This window comes from Delphinapterus leucas, chromosome 2 (genome assembly GCF_059928025.1).
Source record: "Delphinapterus leucas isolate spDelLeu-1000000601 "Yukka" chromosome 2, BTC_Dleu_Yukka2, whole genome shotgun sequence".
NCBI lineage: Eukaryota > Metazoa > Chordata > Mammalia > Artiodactyla > Monodontidae > Delphinapterus > Delphinapterus leucas.
The window spans coordinates 2,500,382-2,523,120 of record NC_143130.1 but is presented as its reverse complement, the minus strand read 5'-3'; the positions used below and the strand labels follow the sequence as shown (position 1 = coordinate 2,523,120).

Below are 22,739 nucleotides of genomic sequence, written 5' to 3'. Positions count from 1 at the left end.
GGGTTTGGGCTCCTTGCTACAGAGAGATAGGGAGGGAAGGAAGAAAGGAAAAGAGATAGAGGAAGAGAGGGAGAGAGACAGGGAGGGAGGGAGGGAAGGGAGAGAGAAAGAAGGAAGGAAAGAAAGGAAGGAAGGAAGACAGGGAGGAAAAAAGGAAAAGTAGAGAAAGAGAGAAAGAGAGAGGGTGGGAGGGAGGGAGGGAGAGAGGGAGGGAGGGAGAGAGGGAGGGAGAGAGAGGGAGAGAGAGAGAGGAGGGGAGGAGGGAGGGAGGAGGGAGGGAGGGGGAGGGAAGAGGGAGAGGGAGGGGAGGGAGGAGGGAGGGAGGAGGGAGGGAGGAAGGGAGGGAGGGGAGGGAGGGAGGGATGGAGAGAGGGAGGGAGGAGGGAGGAGGGAGGGAGGAGGGAGGAGGGAGGGAGGGGGAGGGAGGAGGGAGGGAGGGGGAGGGAGGAGGGAGGGAGGGGGAGGGAGGGGAAGGGAGGGGAAGGGAGGGGAGGAGGGAGGGAGGGAGGGTGAGGGTGAGGGAGGAGGGAGGGTGAGGGAGGAGGGAGGGTGAGGGAGGAGGGAGGGGGAGGGGAGGGAGGGAGGGGAGGGAGGAGGGATGGAGGGAGGGAGGGAGGAGGGAGGAGGGAGGGAGAGGGAGGGAGGGAGGAGGGAGGAGGGAGGGAGTGGAGGGAGGAGGGCGGGAGGGGGAGGGAGGGTGCTGGAGCCGCTGAGACCCCCTGCCCCATGCTCCCTTGCTCCCTTGCTCAAGGACGGCCCTCTCTCCGTCCCGCTGCCCTAACTCCTGCTGACCCTGGCGAGGAGGACAGATGGAGGGAGCACTCTGGTGGCTGAGGGGGTGCCTGGTGACCGCACGCAGTGTGCGGCCGGGGCCACGGGAAGTGGAGCAGCAGCAAAAGCTGAGGTCCTGGAATCAGACAGACCAGGGTTCAAAGCCAGCCCTGCTGCTCAGCCGCTGCTGGGGCCGCAGGCGTAATGTTTCCCACCTAGTGGGATTTTGTGACGCTGATGTGAGATGAGGTGGCACCCGGTGGGCTCGCCAAAAGCACGCGTTCCCTTCTCCCTTCGGGCAAGTAGGGGGAAGTCAGGCCTCCCGATGTTACCAGACTAAAATCCCTGGTCGTGTGTAATTCTCTCTGCCGCTCTAAATACCTTTAATCTGTAACAGCATCAGCTTTTTGTAGGGCACCGCGCTATTGTTGGAATTCTGTTCCGTCAGGTTGACGCTCCGCAGGCTGACGTTGCTGAAGTTTTCTTTGCTGGCTAATCCCGCCAGGGTGACTTCTGAGAAGTTGGAGCTGGCGGACACTGGGAGGGTCAAAGGAGGAAACACAGTGCAGGGGAGGCAAGACATTCAGGAGAAATGACAGTGTTTACACCCAGCGATCACGCACAAGTGACTCACTCCTGTTTTCCTTTCAAGTTAATCCTGACGGGGAAAACATACTCCAGTCTGATTAACTATGCAGTGAAGCTTGTGTTAGGAATTAAACATAGGATTGAAAGTGTAAATGCTTGCTGAAGAGTGTCACCCTGGCCATGCGGAGAGACAAGAATTGAGTGGCACTGTGGACCAGCCACATCAGTATAAAATCAGGAGCTGGACTCGCGCTGCAATTCCACTAAAGCTGTTATCATTCCTAACAGTGTCAGATGCTGAAAACGCATTCCTAAGGGAGACTGTTAGACATCTTCCATCCAAAGTCTTTATATGCAGAAAAGCAGGCACCTTGTAAGGCACGGTTTAGTTCTCATCTCTCTCTGGAGGCCATCATGATCTCTTGAGATCGCTTGCTCTCAGATTTAAGATTGTAACAAGATGCTGGATTTTCAGTGTGGACCAACAAATGTATATGTGTCCCCCAAAAGTGGAGATACAGTTAAAGTACATAAAACTTGTGCCAATAAACCTTTATTTCTCCAGCTCATTGTTTAAGAAACTATGCATATGCTAGAGAGAAACTCAGAAAATTATTTTGCTGGGATGAGGTTCTAACACTGAAGAAATATAACACTACCTGACAACTCGTATGGCATAGAGATTTTGTAATATCTTATTTAGTAAGCCAGTTATAATGGAAAGACTCAACCACTTCATCCAAAGACTATTTCTAAAAAAAACCTTTAGTAAGTAGGTTTATGAGTGCTACAGGAAAATAAAAATGACAGCAAGAATCTTCAAAATAACAAGATTATGCATGCCATTAGCTCCGCTGGGAAAACCACTCTGAGAACCGGGGAGCCCCACATGACCGGGCAGATAAAAGCCGACGGTTTAGCCTGAAGTGGGATGAAAACCTCGGGCCTGCTCCCACGCTCCTTTCACTGCCCCATCCCAAGTCTCCCGACTCCCCCCAGCCCACATCCCAGCTCCAAGGAGCCCAAGGGTCCTGCCCAAAACAATGTGAAAAGCACCGGTTTCTGCATTAATTAATAATGTAGAAATCTCGGATTAGGCAAAACAGAGATTTGGGACACTTGCCCACGAGAGATCGAATCATTTGCTCTAGAATAAGATCAAGTGAAGAACTGCTGTGTTTGGAAATGGGTTGAATTGCAAAGCCCAGCAACCTCCCTTTCCTCCAACCTCTTGAAAGAAAACTCAACAAAACAGGATAATTTGATGTCAGTGAAGAGATGGGCCACACCGCAAGCCTTTCCGTTCCAAGCAGAGTTTCTGCAGGTGTGCACGTGTGTGTACAGACTTGTTCATTTTTCTTGCACGAGAGTCTCTGGGCGCTGTCATTGGCCTTTGCAAGGCAGGGAAAGGAGAGGACAGAGTCACCTGCTCCCCGGTTCCCGAGCGCACAGCTGGGGATGGCCCTGATACTCACTCTTTTCGACTTTCATACGCTTTGATTCCACGAAGGCCACGTTCAGTCTCTGCTCCGTGTACCCCTGGAGGAGATCTTCCCTTGCCGCCAGCATCTTCAGGGGGTTTTTGGAAGCCTGAACCCGGCGCTTGGGCCTCACCGCACGCTTGTGCTCAGCCACAGAGGATGTCAACCTAAGAGGCAGAGCAGAGCTGGTGTGGCCTGGGGCTGCAGTGTCACCCACGCCTGGTGGCTTACGTGTGTCTGAGCTGAAGCGGCAGGCGCTGCGATTTTAGTTCTTGACTTCGTTATAATCGTACAGTTCCTCCCCTCCCATCACCCCTCCACTGAGGATCTCGGAGGTGGGAGACTGAAGCCCATTTAGTTCCAGATACCAGCCCACGCCTGGAGCCCCGCTCTCACCACGCCCCGTGGTCTCCAGCTGGAGGAGCGGCCAGTGCCTCTGGGGCAGCCCATCCCCCTCCTGGACAGCCCTGAAGGGTGCGGTCCTTCCCTCTCATCGCACCCACAACACGCTGATCACTACTTCTCCTGCCGGAATAGGACCACCTCTCCTCCTTTGGGTTCCAGTAAGCCCTCCGTGGATGGACAGCCAGCCACTGCTTCTTGATTTAACCCTCTCTCCACCAGACTCAGCTTTCTCTCCATGCAAGTTTTCCAGTTCCCTCCCCAAGTTCCCCATCACGAGCCTCCTCTCGACCCCCTCTGGAAAATAAGCACGATTTTGAAAACTATATTGAAATAAAAGAGGCCCACAAAACCAACTATGACCCTCACACATACACTCTCAGCTCTCTGGGGCAGAAGACCAGACATCGGGAGAGGGGTGGACCCAGTCACATGGTTTCCCAGCAGATTCCAGCTGCTTTTAATGTCTTAAGTGCATGGATCTCTGTACCTGGAGATCCTCTTTCATACATAACGTTGTCGTGTGTGTGTGTGTGTGTGTGTGTGTGTGTGTGTGTGTAAACATACATATCAATGTTTAAATTACATGTAACCATGTAAACAATGACATTTGGGTGAGGAGAAGATTGAGCAGTGGTTCACTACCAAAGTATGCAAATACCCAAAATATTACTTAAAGGTGAGGAATGGAAAATTGTTCATTTTCTTAAGGTAGCAAATTGAAAAAAACTGAACACATTGAAAAATGCAAAACAGGTATCAGGAGCGGCTTAAGGAAACATTTATGATAACCACGCAGACTTCCGGAAGAGACGGGCACTGAAAAATTTGTGGGCAACAGATACACGTGGTGGATGGCCGTGGGGTTATCAGCTCACCCAGCACATTCTCCCTGCTTCTCGTAAGAGCTCCTTGACTTTCCTTTGGGGGAACCATCTCCCTCCATGCCCTGTCCCCTACCCTGGCTCAGGAGGGGGATCCAAAGACCACCCACTGCTGGCCAATCAGCATCTTCCATCCCCTTGGCCACAATGATGGCTGTAGGGCTGGATGCAAACCCAAGAAAATCAAGCCTGGAACTTCTTCTGGGAAGGCTGGGCAGGTCAGCTGCCTGCGCTGGTGGTGGCCAAGGAGATGGGATATAAATCCGGAGTGAGGGGTGACCATCTACCACGTGGTGACAGCCTGACTGAGAGGAAAGCCAGCCTAAAGGAACCAGGTGCGAGAGACCTCATTCTGAGCCCCTGGAACCTGAGTTCATGCCTGTGCTTTTCAAGGGGTGAACCTGTAAATCCCTCCACGCCTCTCTTCTGCTGAAGCCAGCTGGACTTGGCGTTCTTTGTGGCAATCACAACCAAGGGAATCCTAACACCATGAACACTCTTTGGTGGTTTAGTCACGTTCCTGCATGAAGAGGGACCCTGGGACATCACTGAGAAAACCCTCAGATCTATTGATCTTATCAATGATTGCAAATTAAGTAACACGTTTCATTGATTTTCTAGTTAGCCGTATTCATTAGAGCCCAGGTGATCCAAACAGTTTGCAAAGTTGAGTAAGAATCTGACATGTCAAATGAAGAAAGGCATAGAAATTTCTGCTAACCAGTGTTCATAAAGTCTGCAAAACAATATTCGAGTGACGTGATAAACACAGTCACTTTGTTTTTATGGACCAGGCATGTGGTGGGGATGCAAGGCTTTCTGCCGGAGGGGACGTCTGTCCTGGGTACGCAAGCTCTATCTAGCCCAGTGTCTGGTTCTAGAGAATAGCGATTTTGAGACGGGCTAGGACCTGGGACCTGAGACCCTTTGCTGCAGGGCTTGCACCTAGACACACGCCTCTTCTCAAGCAACAAAATACAAAAAACGATAAGGGACTAAAAATAACTGTGCATGTGCAATTGGGCCAAATTATGGACAAAGGATACAAAAAGACCAAAAAACCCAACTGCTGCTTCTGAAGAGCAGGGAGCAAAAACAGGGTACCAGGACCCAAAGCAGGGCACTGCCCATGCCCTATACACACACCACCACCAAAGGGGTGGGCAAGCCACCTAAGCCACGCCTCCAGCCTGACCCCTGGACCCACCCCTGCCCTCTCCCCATATAAGCAGCTCAACCCCCTCGGGGAGCGAGCAAGGGAACCTGTTACTCTCCTCCCTGCTGCAGCAGGGGCCCCAATAAAGCCTTGCCTGAGCTTCTTGTCTGGCCTCTTATCAATTTCTATTGATTGGGGGAGGCCAAGAACCCTGGTTGGTGTCAATCCGGCTGTAATGAAGTTCTATCGCAGAAGGACGTAACAGTGAGAGAAGATTCTCGAGGAAGTGCTGTGTGGAGACCAGTGAAGGAATCCGTTCTCCAGGGGTGAAAGATGGAAAATGAAATAACTCACTTGGGGGCATAAGGATCGAAAATGACATCAAAGTCCTCGTCCAGCTCCACGGGGCTTCTCGGTAGAGCGGAATCCATGCTGCGGTAGAACTTGGCAAAGGTTTCCTCATCGTCCGGCTTCATCACCTCTTTCACGGATTTCCCGGTGACGGTGAGGACCGTTTCTTGCATCCCACCAACTACCAACAAACAAGCAAATCAATGACCTGAGATTTGTGTAAAAACATGACTCCAACTATGCTTCACTGAATCTTAAAAATGATTTTCTTCCCGCTAAGGTCCAGGAGTGGAGCAAACATGACAAGGATGTCCAGGGTTCTGTAGATGCTTCCTGGGTATCAGCTGGCTTCTCAGGAGAGGACTTCCCGTCTGAACAGAGCGTGCACTGTGAGTGCTAGGAGGGATGGAGGCTCCAGCACACCGGGAATTTCTGAACCTGCTCTTTTTGCTCTTTTGGACGCAGAACTAGCTCAGCCTCGTTCTAGATCAGGGCTTGGTGAAAACTTTTCCTGCAAAGGGTCACGTAGTAAATATTTTAGGCTTTGCACGGGAGTCTATTTGACCTGTGTTGCCCCTTACATGACCCTGCTGCTATAGTACAAAAGCAACTATTACCAATATGCTAAGGAATGGGCACGACTGTGTTCCAATAAAACTTTATTTACAAAAAGGGGAGGTGAGCTGGATGTGTTTGCCGACCCCCGGGCTAGCTCACCGTTACATGTAGGTAATAAACTCTGACTCGTTTGCATTCTTTGCCTTGCCAGCTTTGTTGTTAATAGTACGCTTTTGTATTTCTGGTTTCAGGTGGTTGTCTGTATTATTTTCAACCTACAGGGGTCACTGTCAATAGTAGGGGCTCCAGTGCTTGGTATTTGATGAATTGCAAGTACTGGACATTTTCATTAAGAGATGAGGCTGTTTCTGCATGTTGCTCTTCTATTATATATACTTCATGGGCTTTTGTATTGAAATCTTTATCTATCCACTAGAAATTTCTTTTAGAAATCAGCTGCGATTGTAACAGCAGCTACTACCTTACTGGAAACTGACACATGCGGCTGAAAGTTCACCAGGCCCAAGTTCACGTCGATTTCGCGTAATAACCTGCTTCCGGGGTTAAGGGCAAAACTACCGACTCTACAGTCCTGACTGGATGACATCCCAAGGGTTTATTTACTTCGTTTTCATAAATTTATTTATTGATTGATTTTATTTTTGGCCACGTTGGGTCTTCATTGCTGCGCACGGGCTTCCTCTAGTTGCAGCGAGCGGGGGCTACTCCTCGTTGCAGTGCGCGGGCTTCTCATTGCGGTGGCTTCTCTTGTTGCGGAGCACGGGCTCTAGGCATGCAGGCTTCAGTAGTTGTGCCGTGTGGGCTCAGTAGTGGCTTGCAGGCTCTAGAGCGCAGGCTCAGTAGTTGTGGCACAGGGCTTGGTTGCTCCGCGGCATGTGGGATCTTCCCAGACCAGGGCTCAAACCCGTGTCCCCTGCATTGGCAGGCGGATTCTTAACCACTGCGTCAACAGGGAAGTTCATCCCAAGGGTTTGGATCCAGGAACAAATGGGTTATTGGGGGCTCCCTACTGAGTTCATTACCAAGTGGATCAGAGTTTGGTAATCTCATCAATGTTGACCAATAACTTCATTTCTTAAAACCTAACAACAAAGATAACGCTTACAGTAGGAACTGGTGACATAATAGAAGACAATTTAGCTGAGGAGAAAAAGCAATCCCACTTGGGATTTAGAGACTCTGAGAGCAGGGCAGGTGTTCCTAGGCTTCCTGAGCTACCCACTGAAACCCGAGTCACACTGGCTACAAGCACATGAACCCAAGCTTCCCTCTGGCTCCTGGCGTGTACCTTTGTTATTCAGCCTTCTTAGAAAGGTTTCCAGCCTGTCCAACTTGAGGTCTGATTCTAACTGCATGTCTGGTCTGGCTTCGATATCTAGGCAAGTAGAAAACACAGGTGAGAGAAGCACGGAGGGCTCTTCTGATCACAGACCTCTTGGCACGTTGGGTGCCTGGTGACTCACCTTCCAGGGGTCTGGAAACTGGCGTGGTGCCCCTCGTTCTACTGCAGATAGGGGACGCTACTGGGGTGATGGCAGTGGGGGACGCCAGACCTGCAGAGCAGACAAAGGAGCTATTGAGCATCTGAGGAAGCTTCCAGAAGTCCCCAGGACCCTGAGGGACGGCCACGAGTCCCAACGGAGATCTAACAATTCACAGAATTTACACACACGCATGGGACACACATATGTGCATCTGGCAGGGACCGTGCCCACACGTGTAGGACACCTGCCAATGGAGACAGGGTATCATTGTTTCTAAGGCCTGCAGCGGCTGTCAGGCTGCCATTCCATACTGAACCACGAAGACACGAAGGCAACCAGAATGTCCTCGAGCAGATGAAACGGTGACGTCTGGAGGCTTTGGGGGCAGTGGAGGTAGCTGAAGAGAAAGTATACAGTCGTCCCTTGGTATCCACAGGGATTGGTTCCAGGACCCCCTGTGGGTACCAACATCCACAGATGCTCAAGTCTCTTATACAAAACGGCATATTTGCATACAATCTACGTACATCCTCCCGTATACTCTAGATCATCTCTGGATGCCTCATTATACCTAAGACGATGTAAATGCTGTGTAAAGAGCTGAGGTGGCAAATTCTAGTTTTGCTTTTGGGAATTCTCTGGAATTAAAATTGTTTTTTGATCACGGTTGGTTGAATTCGTGGCTGTGGAACGCGAGGATGCGGACGGCCAGTTGTTTCCGCACCATCCCCGCAGAGGATGGAGGAGACCGGGCTTGCCACGCTGGCCGGGAAGTGCCCCGCAGTGTCCCTCCCAGCTGAGGGGACATGGGGACAGTCTGGCCTTTGGGGGCGTCACTCAGAGTGTGGTCCTATTAGGCAATAATGCAGAGGGTGCTAAGCTTTGTAAGAAAGGCACAAGAGGAACCATTTGTACTGATTTGTGACTGTTGGAGGATCGTACCCATGTCAGGTGTGGCTGGGAGCTAGGGACATGCTTCCACCTGCATGGATGGGGAATCTTTCAACGGAGAAATGGTAAAAGACACATGAGAGGGAAAGACAGACGTTCCAGCCTGAAGAAGGCATATGATTAGAATAAGAAACCTTAATAAAGACAAAGACGAGTATCCTTCCCTAACCTTAGGAGGGATTCGAAAGGAAAGTAATTAGTTACAAAGAACAAAATGAGACCTTAATATTCTTTGTCTCTGTTTGTAAGAAACGAGAAACCCTTAGGTGACGTTGCCACGTTAAGTATCGCTCCGAGAGCCACAAAGGGAGAATATGTAAATCACTGTCACTTACAGGGAAAAAGAATCACTGAAGTGAATGGATCTGCCCCTCCCTCCTGTGAGGTGGAGAGGGATATGCTACAGCATAAAATTTTTAAGGAAAAATACTGAAATGCAGTTTACAACTTAAATTTTAGGTGATATTCTAGAAGTACTTCTCAACATGTACGTATACTTCCTTAATGATGTCAACAACATTTAAAAAAATTATTTCTTTACCGGAACTGTAAAGGGTTTCTATCAGTGAGAAAGTCAACTTTCTTGAAAGATGCTAAAAGGATAAGTAAACTTTGGTATCACCGGCTGGGGCAGTAAACCATCACCTGCTAAGAGGGTGCGTAAGAGGCATGGGAAGATTTCATGAGCACAGAGGGTCATTAACTCTAAAGCCAATGAAACAGGCCTGACTCAAGCCGATCAGGACACCGGCCCCTCGTGCTGTCGCGGCGCGCCCCGCTGCCTGTTCAGGCTGCAGCGCTGAGCTCCCAGAGGTGGACCAGCTCCTTCCTGGAGAGATTTAGGGTTCATCCATAGTGGCGGAGGGCACACAGATTTAAATTTCACGATGTTAAAGCAAAACAAAGCATTCCCCACACCTCTTTTCAGTGAACTCTACAGGCAATAACCAGTCACCTGCTCTCTTCGGGAACATTTCACATCTCTCTTATTCAAAGGTGCACTTTGAGTACCTTCCTTCCAGGAGAATTCTAGAATACCACAGAAATCTGTGGCATACTCACTGTTATGCAGCGTCCAGGAATAAGAAAAAGGGAGACAGTCCTGGCGAGGCTGGGGAGAAGAGAGTGTTCTGGGGTGAGAGAGTGAAAATCAGGGTACGGCATGCCTCTTGGCAACTCGCAGGTACACGGTAACCCGAGGACATGGGAAACCTTGGTGGCTGCAGCGTGGGGACTACTAATTCTTTGGCGAGTGTAGGACATTGGACGCCCTATCACTGCAAATCCGAAAGAGCGGTGACCGAGTGAAACACATCACTGTGTAGGTGGTAACAGATATTAGAAAAACAGGGCACAGTTTTTCCATTAGATTGAAAGTACAAGAAAATTATTTCCTGAGCAAAGTCATATCGCACCCGTTAAATCAAGATCCCTGATTTATTCAGAAACACGTGAACGCGAGCTCGTCCACTAAGGGAGAGGAACATCTCTGACTTTACTCTCCAAACCTGCCTAAGAGCAAAGCTACTTCCTCTGACACTCCTGTGGACAAGGGCAGCGGTATCTGGTGGTAAGGGCCCGACTTCAAATAAATTACCATCTTTTCAGATGGAAGAGGAAAGAGGAAACCAAAGTTGGGCTAGAAGCTGGCAGGTCTGAGCTCCGGTTCAAGTTCTCAGCTCGAGTTCTTCTTAACCAACGTGGGCCTTAATCTGCTTTAGTTAACATAGGGATGGGGGTCACGTAAAGTATACAGAACATATTCAAATGCCACCTCATTCTGAGAGTAAATTATCTTCTGTTATCCTTGACAATTCCAAGAAAAGAATAAATTTGTTACAAAGGATTTTTCCACCAAGATCTGGGTTCATCTCAGTTCAGGGCTTTTCCCTCCCTCCTTCCCTTCCTTTCTCCCTCCCTCCCTGCCTCCCTCCTTTCCTTCTGCAAATATTTATCATGAGCCTACAATGAGCTAGACACTGTCTTTGAGCGAGGATCCTGAAAGGTTTTGAGGAAAGCGAACTGCAAACCTAGAAAGCAGACGTCAACGTAAGTTAACTCTACCTGAATGTGAAAACCTTTATCACTAAGTTAAGAAATTTGCTTAAGCCACAGCTTAGAAAATGAAGGTACGTGCACGCAGGTGAACAAGGACCCCAGATTTTAACCGTCTCCTACAGGATGTGGAGCCCCTCAGCTCTCTGGTGACTTCTAACCACGTGATGCGTCACTTTCATACATCTTTGGATTCCCCGCTGCAAATCAGTTCCAAGAGCTCAGCTGCAGGGAAACTGCCCATCTGTAGGGAAATCTCACTTCCCTGTGGAAGTGGATCCATCCTTTGGACAGCTATTAAAACATCGCTGGAAATGGGGCTTCTGAAGCCAGGGAACTCTGGTTTGATGGAAAGAGACCTGGGAATTACCCTAAAAGGAAGAAGACAGAAACTCCTCCTTCAATGAGAAAAAGGCTTATTTGGGTGAACTGACTGCCAGATGGCAAGAAAATGGAAATAATTTCAAAGCAATGACAGGAAAGGACTAAGATTTGTTAGCAGATTTGCAAAATCGCTCTTGAAACCTGGGCTCCATCTCCAAATGGCTGTTTTGAAACGTGACTAATTGCATTACGCGTCTGACGTCGAAGATGACGGTGTCGTAGGACAATGCTTTCGGTAGGAATATCTCACAAAACCTACCCAGAAAACGTGTGCACAATTTCAGTGAGAGTGAAAGCCAGAGCGGACTGCGGCCTCATTTTTTACACTGAGCCCTCCCCGGCCACGTCCCCTCCGTGGCGGGGGTGGGGGTGGGGTGGGGGGGGCGACGGAGCGCGCACACGCATCCTGACCTCGCTTCACCATCCTGCCGGCCACGGTAAACTGGGTGGAGTCGTTGGCTGCCCCTCGGCCTCTGGTCTTCCAGGCGTCCTCTCTCACGGTGATGAGATGCTTCCTCTCTTCAATCGTCATCTGGCTCTCTCGACTTTCTGTGACCCGCTGTTTACCCAGAAGAAAACAGGAGAGCAAATCACAGAGACAGAAGCGTTAGCGCGCAGCCCCCCGTGAGCTGAGAAGCAGGCAGAGAGCAGCCGTGCATCGTCCCCACACGTCCCAGCTGTTCTCGCTGAAATAGTCTGGGCTTCCCTATTTCCAGCTTGGGTTAGAGATCGCCACCACCAACGCGGGAACTGTAGGTTAGAACTTTGTTTTTCACTTATTTGTTTGCAACGCTGGAATATCAAAATGATACTCTGTAAAAAGAAACAAAAATAGACTTGTCTTCCTGCCATAAATTTTACAGGGTTTTAAAGTTGCTCTGTTTTACTTATCTAGTTAAACGCAGTTGACTAGGACTCTCTATCCATTATACTCACAAAGAGCACGGTGGGTCTAGAAAATCTTACCCCCTTAAGTTCACGAGGAACGTGGTCAATCATGAAGGAAGGAAAGCTGTTTAGGGGAGGATGTGCTATCAGAAGGCTTCCTGGAACTCGCGTGCTTTTTCCTAGAGCAACTATGTTACATGGGCAGTTAGGCAACCAGGTCAAGCCCATAAAAGTGACTTTTAAGTCACAGAATATCTGACACTGGGGCTGAGTTGTGCTATAGAGATAACCTACATACATAGTAACAGTTCTACCTAAAAAAGGCATTCAAATGCTTCTAATTGGGGTTCTGGAGATAGGTGCCTCTTCAATTTCTAAGCCGTTGGTGACACTCATTTGGCCTAAAAGGCAGAAGCTGGAGGTGGGGGGTGACTTGAGGGAGACCAGGAAAGGAGGGAGATGGGCAGGAAGGAGGCCGAGGACGGAGCCGAGGACCAGTGCAGAGGAAGGGGCGTGGCCGGGAGAGTGGTTGACCGTAGCAGGCTGACACCGGCCGGGAGGTGCTGGAATGCTGGCTGGAGAAAGTCTCCTTTCTCTCCTCCTTCACCCGTCCCTCCTTTCACTACAAAATCCCCCTGGGTAAGGGGGTCGGGCGCACAGGGGGAGGGCAGGAGCCGTGGAAGGTAGTGCAGAGGAAAGAAAAGCATCGTCCCCAGGACAGAGAGAGCTTCTATCTCCAGGTCCTTCCTACTCATGAGTGGTGAGATGACCCTAATTCCAAGTAATTCTCTGAATCACAGGCCCTTATAAACTATGAGGTGGACCTGCTAGGAAAACCTCATCAAAATTCAGAAAAGAGGATAAGTTTTCTTGGAAAATGAAGTTTCAGAAGTGAATTTTAATCAAATCAATAGGACACGAGCCTTAAAATATTTTCAAAAACATATAAAGTGCCAAGAAAGTTTTCTTCTCCGCAGATCCAGACATCAGCAGTGCTATGGTGAGCTCAGCGAAATCTCCAGAGCCCTGGTGCCCGGGAAGTGCGGTTCATGACTCAGAAAAATGGTGTCCCCGGATCAACAATTCCATTTCCCAAGGCACCTGGATTCTCCCGCAGCTCCAGGGAGAACGTGATGCACGGAAGCCCTGGGATGATACAGGTGTCCCAGGATTCAAAGTGTCCGGTGGTTTGCCAGATCTACGTTAAGGAGCACGCTTTTCACTCACCTCTAAATGATGTTGTTAAACATAAACGTTTTTGCTTCTCTAGAAGTTTCACCTTAACTTTGCCACTTAGTAGGGTTGGTCTAGAGGCCCCTGATTCCCCTTATCTGACTTTAAATGGTTCTATAATGCAGTAAGATATATATGATGTGTGTATATATATCTTACATATATGTATATATATCTTGTATATATATCGTATGCGTGCGTTATATGTACAAATATACACAGTTTATTCCCTTTAGAAATTAACAGAATGTATCACAAGTTGCTATTAAATTTTAGAACTCAAAATGTGAAAACAGGCAAGATAGACATCTTCGTCTATGTACTTTTTTTTTTTTTAGCTTAAAACTTCATGATTGTCTTGTCTTGCTTTTCCCTTCGAAGGCTTTCTTTCCTCATTTAGAGAAGGACATAACACATAGTATAGTAAGCACTGTGTCATTTTTCAGGTTTCCCTAGGTTTAGCTGATGGTATTTAGGATTGACTGGGAGAGTAAGGGAGTTGGGGCATAATATGAATAGAAGCCCTACCCAATCTATCTTTTACTCTTTCAAATATAGCTCTCATGAACGTGATGCAGAAAGATGGGGAGGGAGAGAGAGGGAATGAGAGAGAGAGAGAAGGAGAAAAGAAGAAGGAGAAGAAGAAGAGGGAGAAGAAGGAGAAGGGGAAGGAGAAGGGGAAGGAGAAGGGGAGGAGAAGGTAGTGAAACAGTTGGGAGGAAAGGAGGGTCTTAGGGATGGACAGAGACTCGGTAGGACACAGCTAGAAACTGTGCAAAGGGTTGAGCTGCAAGAATGTTTTCAGCTTACCACACTGCTACTGATGGGTTTGCCTCTGTACACCTGAGAAATCACTGTGCAAATCTCCCTAAGCGTTTCTGACACAGGAGGTGATACACGAGAGAGAACTAACATGTGTGACTAGGATTAGTGCAGATCTAAGGGTAAAATTCTTACCCTTAAGTGGTAAGGGGAGAGCTTCATAGATAGAAAATACTGTGATCTGAATTTTAAGTTATTTACCTCTAGTGAAACTACATCACGGGAAGAAATCACAGAATCATGTGTTAAGAGAAATAAGGTACAGTGACAAATCGTCACGTCTCAGTTTTCAAAAATGCTATCACCATTCCGAATCCCGTGCACCGTCAAGGAAATTGAGCTCTGCCATCTCTTTAAGTGATTTCCATCCATCATCAGTGCCCAGAGCCTCACGTGGCCTGAACAAAACATGGAAAAAGATCTCAACTAAGTTTGGACCTCAAAGTGACTATAATCTGACCTTGTCACCCTTTCCCAGCAACTAAGGTGAAAGGAAGGGAACAAGGAAAATCTTATTCTGATACAGCCCTGAGGCATGCGAGGAAGAAGAAAACGTGGGTTGAGGACTGACAAGAGACAAATAGTCCATTTAGACAGAGCTTGTGTGCTGTTTAAATGCTCTGTTTCCCTCTCTGAGCCCCTGCATCGTTGAATATTTATACCAGGACTGCTGGAGGAAAGGATCTCCAGGAACACTGAGGAGCTAGTGCCCCATCACTGGTATGTAAAACATTTATCTGGGAAAGTTGTCCAGAAGTAAAAATACAGGATTTTTAGGGCATTTTAATTTTGAAGTGATAAGACATAGATTGCCTCTGGTGAATGTTATTTTTCTTTAAACTTAAAAATATATGGAGAGATAGTCCATGTTCATGGATGGGGAGATGCCATCTTGTCAAGATGTCAGTTCTTTCCAACTTGACTTATAGATTTGGTGCGATTCTAATCAAAATCCCAGCAAGCTATTTTGTGGGTATTGATGAACAGACAAGCTTATATGGAGGAGCAAAAGACCCAGATTAGCCAACACGATATTGAAGGGGAAGAAAAAAGTCAGAAGACTGACACTCCCCAACTTCAAGACTTACTGTAAAGCTACTACAAAAGTTCCATTACTACCAAGGCAGTGTGGTACTAGTGAAAAAACACACAAATAGATCAAGAGAACAGAGTAGAGAGCCCAGAAATATACCCACACAAATATGCTCAACTAATCTTTGAAAGAAGCAAAGGTAATACACTGGAGAAAAGACAGTCTTTTCATAGTCTTTTCAACAAATGACTGGACATCCACAGGCAAAACAAAAGAATCTAGACACAGGTTTTGTACCCTTCACAAAAATTAACTCAAAATGGCTCATAGACCTAAATGTAAGATGCAAAACTATAAAACTTGTAGATCACATAGAAAAAAATCTAGATGACCCTGGGTTCAGTGATGACTTTTTAGATACAACACTAATTGCATGATCCATGAAAGAAATAGCTAATAAGCTGGACTTCATTGAAATTAAAAACTTTTGCTCTGTGAAAGACACTGTCAAGGGAATGAGAAGACAAGCCACACACTGGGAGAAAATATTTGCAAAAGACATATCTGATAAGGAACTGCTATCCAAAATATACAAAGAACTCTCAAAACTCAACAAGAAGAAAACAACCAATTTAAAAATGGGCAAATGATCTGAACAGACACTTCACCAAAGAAGATGTACAGATGAAAAGATGTTCAACATCCTATGTCATCAGAAAAATGCTACTTAAAACAACAAGATACTTCTACACACCTATCAGAATGGCCAAAATCCAAACCACTGACGCCACCAAATGCTGGCGAGGCTGTGGAGCAACAGGAACTCTCATCACTGCTGGTGGGAGTGCAAAATGGCGCAGCCACTTTGGAAGACAGTTTAGCAGTTTCTTACTAAACTTACTAAACTAAACATACTCTTACCATAAGATCCAGCAATCATACTCTTTGGTATCCAAATGCGTTGAAAACTTATGCCCACACAAAAACCTGCAATGGATGTTTATAGCGGTTTAATTCACAATTGCCAAAACTTGGAAGCAAGCAAGATGACCTTCAGTAAGCAAATGGATAAACTGGTCCATCCAGACAAAGACGATTATTTAGTGGTAAAAAGAAGTGAGTTATCAAGCCATGAAAATACATGGGGGAACCTTAAATGCATATTACTAACTGAAAGAGGCCAATCTGAAAAGGCTACATGCTGTGCGATTCTAACAATACGACATCCTGGAAAAGACCAAAACTGTGGAGGCAGTAAAACTATCAGTGGTTGCCAAGGGAAGGGGTGGGGGGAAGAGGCAGAGCACAGAGGGTTTTTGTTTGGTTTTTCTTTTTTTTTGGGGCCGCACATGGGATCTTAGTTCCTCGACCAAGGATCGAACCTGCACCCCCTGCAGTGCAAGTGTGGAGTCTCAACCACTGGGCCGCCAGGGAAGCCCCCACAGAGGGTTTTTAGGGCAGTGAAAGTACTCTGTGTGATGTTACAATGATGGATACACGTCACTATACATTTGCCAAAATCCAGAGAATGTACGACACCAAGAGTGAACCCAAATATAAATGATGGGCACTGAGGGATGACGACTTGTCAACTGTAATAAACATGCCATCCGGTGGGGTACGCTGATAACGGGGGAGGCTGTGTGGCGGGGGGGGGGGGGCGGTTAGGGGAAGTCTCTGCATTTCCTGCTCAATTTTGCTGTGACCCTAAAACTGCTCTAAAAAGTAAAGTCTATAAAAAAAAGTATACCATATATATATATATATATACACACACGACATGTGTATTATATAATATACATAAGTTATATTTAAAGACTTGAGCAATATATCTTTTCTTTTAAAGTTTCACAATGACTTATTTAGAAGCAAACAGGCATTTCCCCCCTTAGTGATGGAACAGCAGGTTCGCTCCAGATTTCAGCCTCTTTTCTGGGGTGGATCCCAGCTGGCAATGCAGGGCTGGGCTCCCACAGACCCGCATCCCTTACTTCAGAGGAAAGGCACTAAGAAGAGCGAGGGAAAGGCCGCCTTCGGGAGAGAAACGGGGAGTTTCTACTTGTGAAGATGCCAGATGAAGCCGGGAGGACCCACCAGACCCTTCCTCTGGCTGAAACCCTGTGCCTCTCCCTCAAAGACCTGTTCGGTCACCACTAGTCCTAAAGGAACAGAACGGTCACGAGACTTCTAGTTGGAGGCCACCTGAGAGGCGTGGTCCCAGGGCTGGTGAGGAGACAGAAACCCTAAGAGGGGAGTGACCAGCCAGGTCCCACAGACGGAAGGCAACTAGCACCTGGGGCTCGCGGCAAAGGGGATGCAGCCACTGTTTCTAGCTACTTTGACCCCAGGGACATTCCAAGGGGAATAACAAACAATCACTGGTATTTTTAGCTTTAAGCATCATCACATATTATGTACCAACGTATCATATCAGCCCAGGCTAGGTCTCCCTTCTGTGGCGGGGTTCGGACGGGGTGCAGTGGAGGTGGAGAGTGGGGAGGGAGGGCTGTGGTTGCCATGCCAACAGCACCATGGCAGCTAGCTCCCATCAGGACCGCCTCTTCCATCCTGTCTCTTCCACGCCCCAAAGCACCTGGGCCACCTCCTCCTACTTTATCAAGATAGCCCCGGGGTCCTTTCTTGGGCTCCTGACTCAATTTAGGATATAAACCTTGGAGATTAAAATGGGGGACTTTCCTCTTCAACCAGTTACGTGACTATGAGATGAATTAACACCATAGGTCTCCCTAGGGGTCTGAGCGAAAGCTGAGATGTGGGTGACTGACCCTAAATATATGAAGTAGCAATTACATCTGTGCGCGCACGCACGCACACACACACACACACACACACACACACACACACACAGAAATGCAGCAGGAGTTACTTCCCCAAATGAAACAAGTTTCTCCCTGCTGCTCAGAAATTGCAATGAGGCTTCATACGTGTAGGCAATTCCTCACCTGATTAATAGATACAAAAGACAGGTATTTATGGGCAGCAGGTATAGCAGGAGAATAAGTAGAAGCATACACAGGTTCCTATAGAGCAAAGCAAGAGGATTAGAGGTGGAAAGAGAAGATTTATCACAGCGGGGTGGGGAAGGGGGAGGGACAAAAACAAGGATTTCTCTCACAGAAAGTTAATTTACTCATTGCAATTTCAATTCGCTTCCCAAAAGAGTCCGTCCTACTTGTTTAGTTTTTTAGAATGCTAACAGAAATCCCCACACAAGCACAGTAACTAGACCCAAGTCAGCTCTGTGCAGTAATTGAGTTACTGGCAAGATTACTGCCGTTTACGGAAGATATTCCCTGCCATACAGGGGAACCCTGACTTCCATGGACCGTTTTAACATCGAATATAAAATATCTTCTTTAACGTCTTTCAAGTTTTTTCATTCTACGGTTGAAACAAAATTTCAGGAAACAGGATAGCGCTCCACTCTGGATCAAGGTGGCATCTTGCCTCGGGATAAGAAAACCAAACAGAGAGGGGCACCAAGGGGAACCGTCGCGAATGAGAGTCACACGTGGCGAGGAGATCTATGCGAGACTCAGGCTTACCCAGAGCAGATTAGAAACGGCATTATCATCTCTCAATGCTCCTTCTTCCTACAGGTTAAAACAAACAGGAGACGCTGCAGAGGGCTGGAAGGGCGGGGTCGGGCTATGATGTCACAATCATCCTCGAGAACTCTGTGCTGGGTTCCAGGAAAAGCATGCACACGCCCACACGATCGGGTGGCACAGACACCAAGCGAACTCACCACTCGTCAGTGGGATCATAATCTTTAACTTGGGGGCCGTACCAACAGCCTTCCTTGCCCTCTTAGCCTCGTTCCTTCAACTGACTTCACGCTCTTGAATTGTGATTTCGAATTTCAATGACACAGCCAATCAGGACACGAATGTGGCGGACTGATCTTCCTAGAATTTTCAAGGACTTGTTCTGGGGACAGCACAGACCTTAGCTTGATTCACTGACCTGACACACTGATGGAAGCACAGCCAGATTATCAAATCCTGGTCTGTGACTCAGATGTGGATTCGGGGCTGTAACCACAAACTCTACACAGGGTTTTTATTTCCTGAAGAAGTCTGAAACACGATGATTATCTTGACCCAAGGGAACAGGAGTCACGTCTCTGCCTTAAATACTGAAGATGCCAAAATGGGGTTGGAATTTTAACTAATGATTTGGTGCAAATACATAACTGCAATTTAGTTGAAACAAAGAGACTCCTGCCAAATCCCTTTTCTTTCGAACTTGGCTTCATTTCATCTCTCTCACTCTTGGGATGGGATGAGTTACTCTGAAGGAAGCTGTCCACATACCATGCTCCAGTGGACACATTCCCTGCACTACAAGCCTGGCCGTACCTACAAACCAATGGGCTTTGCCATCTTTAGAACTAATTCTATACACTACAAGGGCAAAAATGTGTAAGTCAGGTTAGCAATGCCCTAAACCACGAACAGGAGGAAGGGAAGAGGGGCGGCGAGAGAGAGAAAACCCAAGCTGTTTGTCGTAGGAAACGACAGCGTCCGCCAGGTAAACGATTAGCACTGTTAAGCTCCAAATCGTCAGTCCTGATTTCGGGGGGATAAATTTAGAAAGCAAGGAACTGATGTTAAGTGACATCAGCTCTTGAGACATGACTGATCTTTCAGAAGGGAAAGGAAAACTCTAACTAACCTAAAATCTAACCTCAAATCTATTCATGGACCAAAAGAGTATTTTCTTCCATATAGGACCCCGGTGAGATGCGGGTTAGAGCACCGAAACTTTGTTTTGTTTTGGGACAAACCCTTTGACAGAACCAAAAACTGTTTTAGATTTTCAAGGCACGCTTTACATCATTTTTTTTAACGTGGCCGCATGACAATCTCTAATTACTCGTGTGGCTCGCATTATATTTTTACTGGACAGCGTGGATTTTCACAGGGGAAGTGATTTATATAGAGGCCGGTCTCCATCTCCTGCTTCCTCTGCTTCTCCACAGGCTGTAACTCGTGGGACCCTGCTCACTGCACACAAAAGCTCGAGGAGGCCAAAGGGTAAAATGTTTCGTAACCACGAATATGTGCATTTGATGAACTCAGAAACTGTGCAGGAAGTGATGAGCTGACTGTAAATCTAGTCCCTTGTCCCTTGGTGCAAAAGATGGAAGGTTCCAGGGCCTGTGCCCCTAGCAAGTCTAGCTCCAGCCCAGGCAGCAAGCTCCCATCTGCATGGAGCACGTGTCATGAATGTCCTTCCTTCTCCAGAGAAGCGTCTGGACACCCAGCAAGCCCTGGCCATGTCTCAAGCACCTCCCCCCGCCACCAGCTGCCCCGGGGGACTGTCTTAAGGCAGATCAGGTTCACCGCAGCTCTCCTGCTTCATCTGAGCTGGCGAAGGCGTGGCTGAAATACACGGCCTGCCCTTGGGAAGACATGAAGCTAAGGGCTTATCAGAGGCCATGGGAAAACCACCCGACCTCAACAGAACTTGCGATTTCCCAATGCCTGCTACAAAAACTGAAAATAGGTGGGCTTATTTTAACTTCAAAGAGCTTATTGTCTTGGGCCGAAGTGAACTAGGTCACTCAGCAGGAGAGCGCCAGTGACTTCACTGCTGGTGCAGAACCCGCCGAGTCTGTGAGCCCAAGACACCACTTCCCACTCAAGCCAGGGGCAACCGCAGTCACCTCCTCCCATCTCTCGCCTCCTGAGAACCTCCGCCTAGTGTTAAGGCCATTCTGTTCTCACCCGCTACTCCCAGCCTCGGGTTACCCAGCCTCGGATGATCTCTGTCTCCAAAGTGGGCAGAGCGCTGAAATCGATTCCACTATTCACGAGTGCTCTACCTGGCTTTGTGTTTTGTAGCTTTACTTTTCACCGTGCCGTGCGGGACCTGCTAGGGAAGGTTTCTTTGCATCTTTCGACATGACCAAGAATGAAGCGCTAAAGTTATGTGTGAACCAATGATTTCAAATCAAGTTTTTAAATAAAGTTTGTGGGCAATGGGGATCAGTGATTTGAGGGACAGAGTTTTCTTTCACTTCCGGGTCTCATTCTGGAAATCCAAATTTCCTACATAGGTGCTGTAATATCCAATTAGATTTGAGAACTTTACAAATGGCTGAGCTTTAACTGTCTTTAGTCATTATCTTTAGTGTCACGTCTGTCTCAAAAAAGAGAATTCAGATTGCTGTTTCAGTTTAACCTATGAAAACCCAGAGGTGCCACAGGAAACAGTGTCAGAACTGTCTCCTCGCAGCCCTGTGGACACACCTCCTTTTAATGTAAGTTTCTGAACGCCTGAAGGTCACGTTCCACGGATGCGCATTAAATTGTTTTAGATTAGAAGGGGTCCAGGTGATCATCTGGTTGTTAAGTATTTTGTTTTCCTTTTTGTTTGAAGACTTTTGATCCTAGAAGTTGGCCAGTGGGGGTGTGTTACAGCGTCTACTTTGCCCCCAGCCAGCAGGTGCATTGGCAATCACAGGGCCATGCAGTGGGCAAGTCACCGTCCGCTTTCAAAGTGTGCACTGACTGGTCAAAGCTGGTCATCATTACTAGTAATTTAACAATTACATTTGCCTATGAAGAAATGCTTGCCCGTATCAACAACAGTGTATTACTTTTCTCGAAACTTGTAACATACTTTGCCGTACCTTCTCAATAAAAGGCTTACCTGCTCATCATGAAACACGTCTTCAATTATGAAATAAGTCCTCACCGACCACAATCATGTCCTTCTCTTGTATACTCCCGTTTTCAACCTTGGCATAGGACATTCAAGCCCATATTTTATATGCAACTTAGAAACGGTTAGCGGTCAATGACTGTTTTTCATTCTAAAGACTTTAATAACATTGTAAAGTCAGACTTCATTTAAGAAGGTCTGAAACCAAAGTAAAAGTGCACACTTCCAAATTTAGGAACTTGCCTGCTGATGTATTAGGTACGTGGTGCTGTTCACAGTTCTAGAACATTTCAGGACTTTACCTGGTGATCAACTGAAGCCTCTGTGGGACAGACTTTAAGTGTGGACCCTCGTGGCAAGAGAGTGCTATGCTTCCCGGGGTAGTAACCAGTTAAGTTATGCATGCTCGCCTGGCGGGTGCACGTCCAAGCGTGATGTTAGTTAGAATGCTTTTCCCGTGCACGGACAACGTTACCTTCTTCTTGAGCGACTGTCCCGTTTCTTCGATGTGCAGGCTGCTGGTGACGGACGCTTTGCCATACTCCTGCTTCCTGTTAAGTCTGTTTCTCCAGTCTTCCTCACCACTTTTCTTCAACAGTGCTAATCTAAGGGGAAGACACGCCGACCAAAAAGAGTTCAGCACCAGCCCTTCCTGGTAACAGGACCACAGTTTAAGTCACCCAGAAGTCTTTGCCCAAGAAATGACCACAGCTGCCTAATTTGAATCATTCTGAATGTCACTTATTCTGAAGAAAGTCTGTCTGGAAAAATAGTACAGATGACTATATCATGCAGATTATTATATTTTCTAAGATGGCCCCCACAAACTTAAAATCGGATTGAAATGCAAAGCTGAAAACTGACTTTCCCAGATAAAAGAGGCAACATCATTCTACCAAAGGAATATCTCTGTTTTTTTCCTTGCCTTTGGGCTGAGAGCAGGAAGGAAAATAAAAGTAAACATCCCCAGAGAAAAATGTCTTC

At 47.4% G+C, this 22,739-nt stretch overlaps 1 protein-coding gene across 18 annotated transcripts in view; it reads right to left on the bottom strand.

The window, feature by feature from the left end:
* Nucleotides 1-22,739, bottom strand: part of SVIL (supervillin) — a 305,706-nt gene that overhangs the window by 30,345 nt on the left and 252,622 nt on the right. For 15 of the 18 annotated variants that reach the window (XM_089906335.1, XM_089906333.1, XM_089906334.1 and 12 more), the window contains 8 exons: nucleotides 22,231-22,360; nucleotides 18,629-18,676; nucleotides 11,498-11,645; nucleotides 7,676-7,765; nucleotides 7,501-7,587; nucleotides 5,637-5,814; nucleotides 2,835-3,007; nucleotides 1,153-1,308 (listed from right to left, as the gene is read on the bottom strand). In XM_089906335.1, coding sequence (XP_089762461.1) covers nucleotides 1,153-1,308; nucleotides 2,835-3,007; nucleotides 5,637-5,814; nucleotides 7,501-7,587; nucleotides 7,676-7,765; nucleotides 11,498-11,645; nucleotides 18,629-18,676; nucleotides 22,231-22,360 — 1,010 coding nt within the window. Of the gene's footprint in view, nucleotides 1-1,152; nucleotides 1,309-2,834; nucleotides 3,008-5,636; nucleotides 5,815-7,500; nucleotides 7,588-7,675; nucleotides 7,766-11,497; nucleotides 11,646-18,025; nucleotides 18,104-18,628; nucleotides 18,677-22,230; nucleotides 22,361-22,739 lie in introns of all 18 variants that reach the window. The other 3 variants (XM_089906344.1, XM_089906348.1, XM_089906349.1) reach the window with 2 other exon arrangements.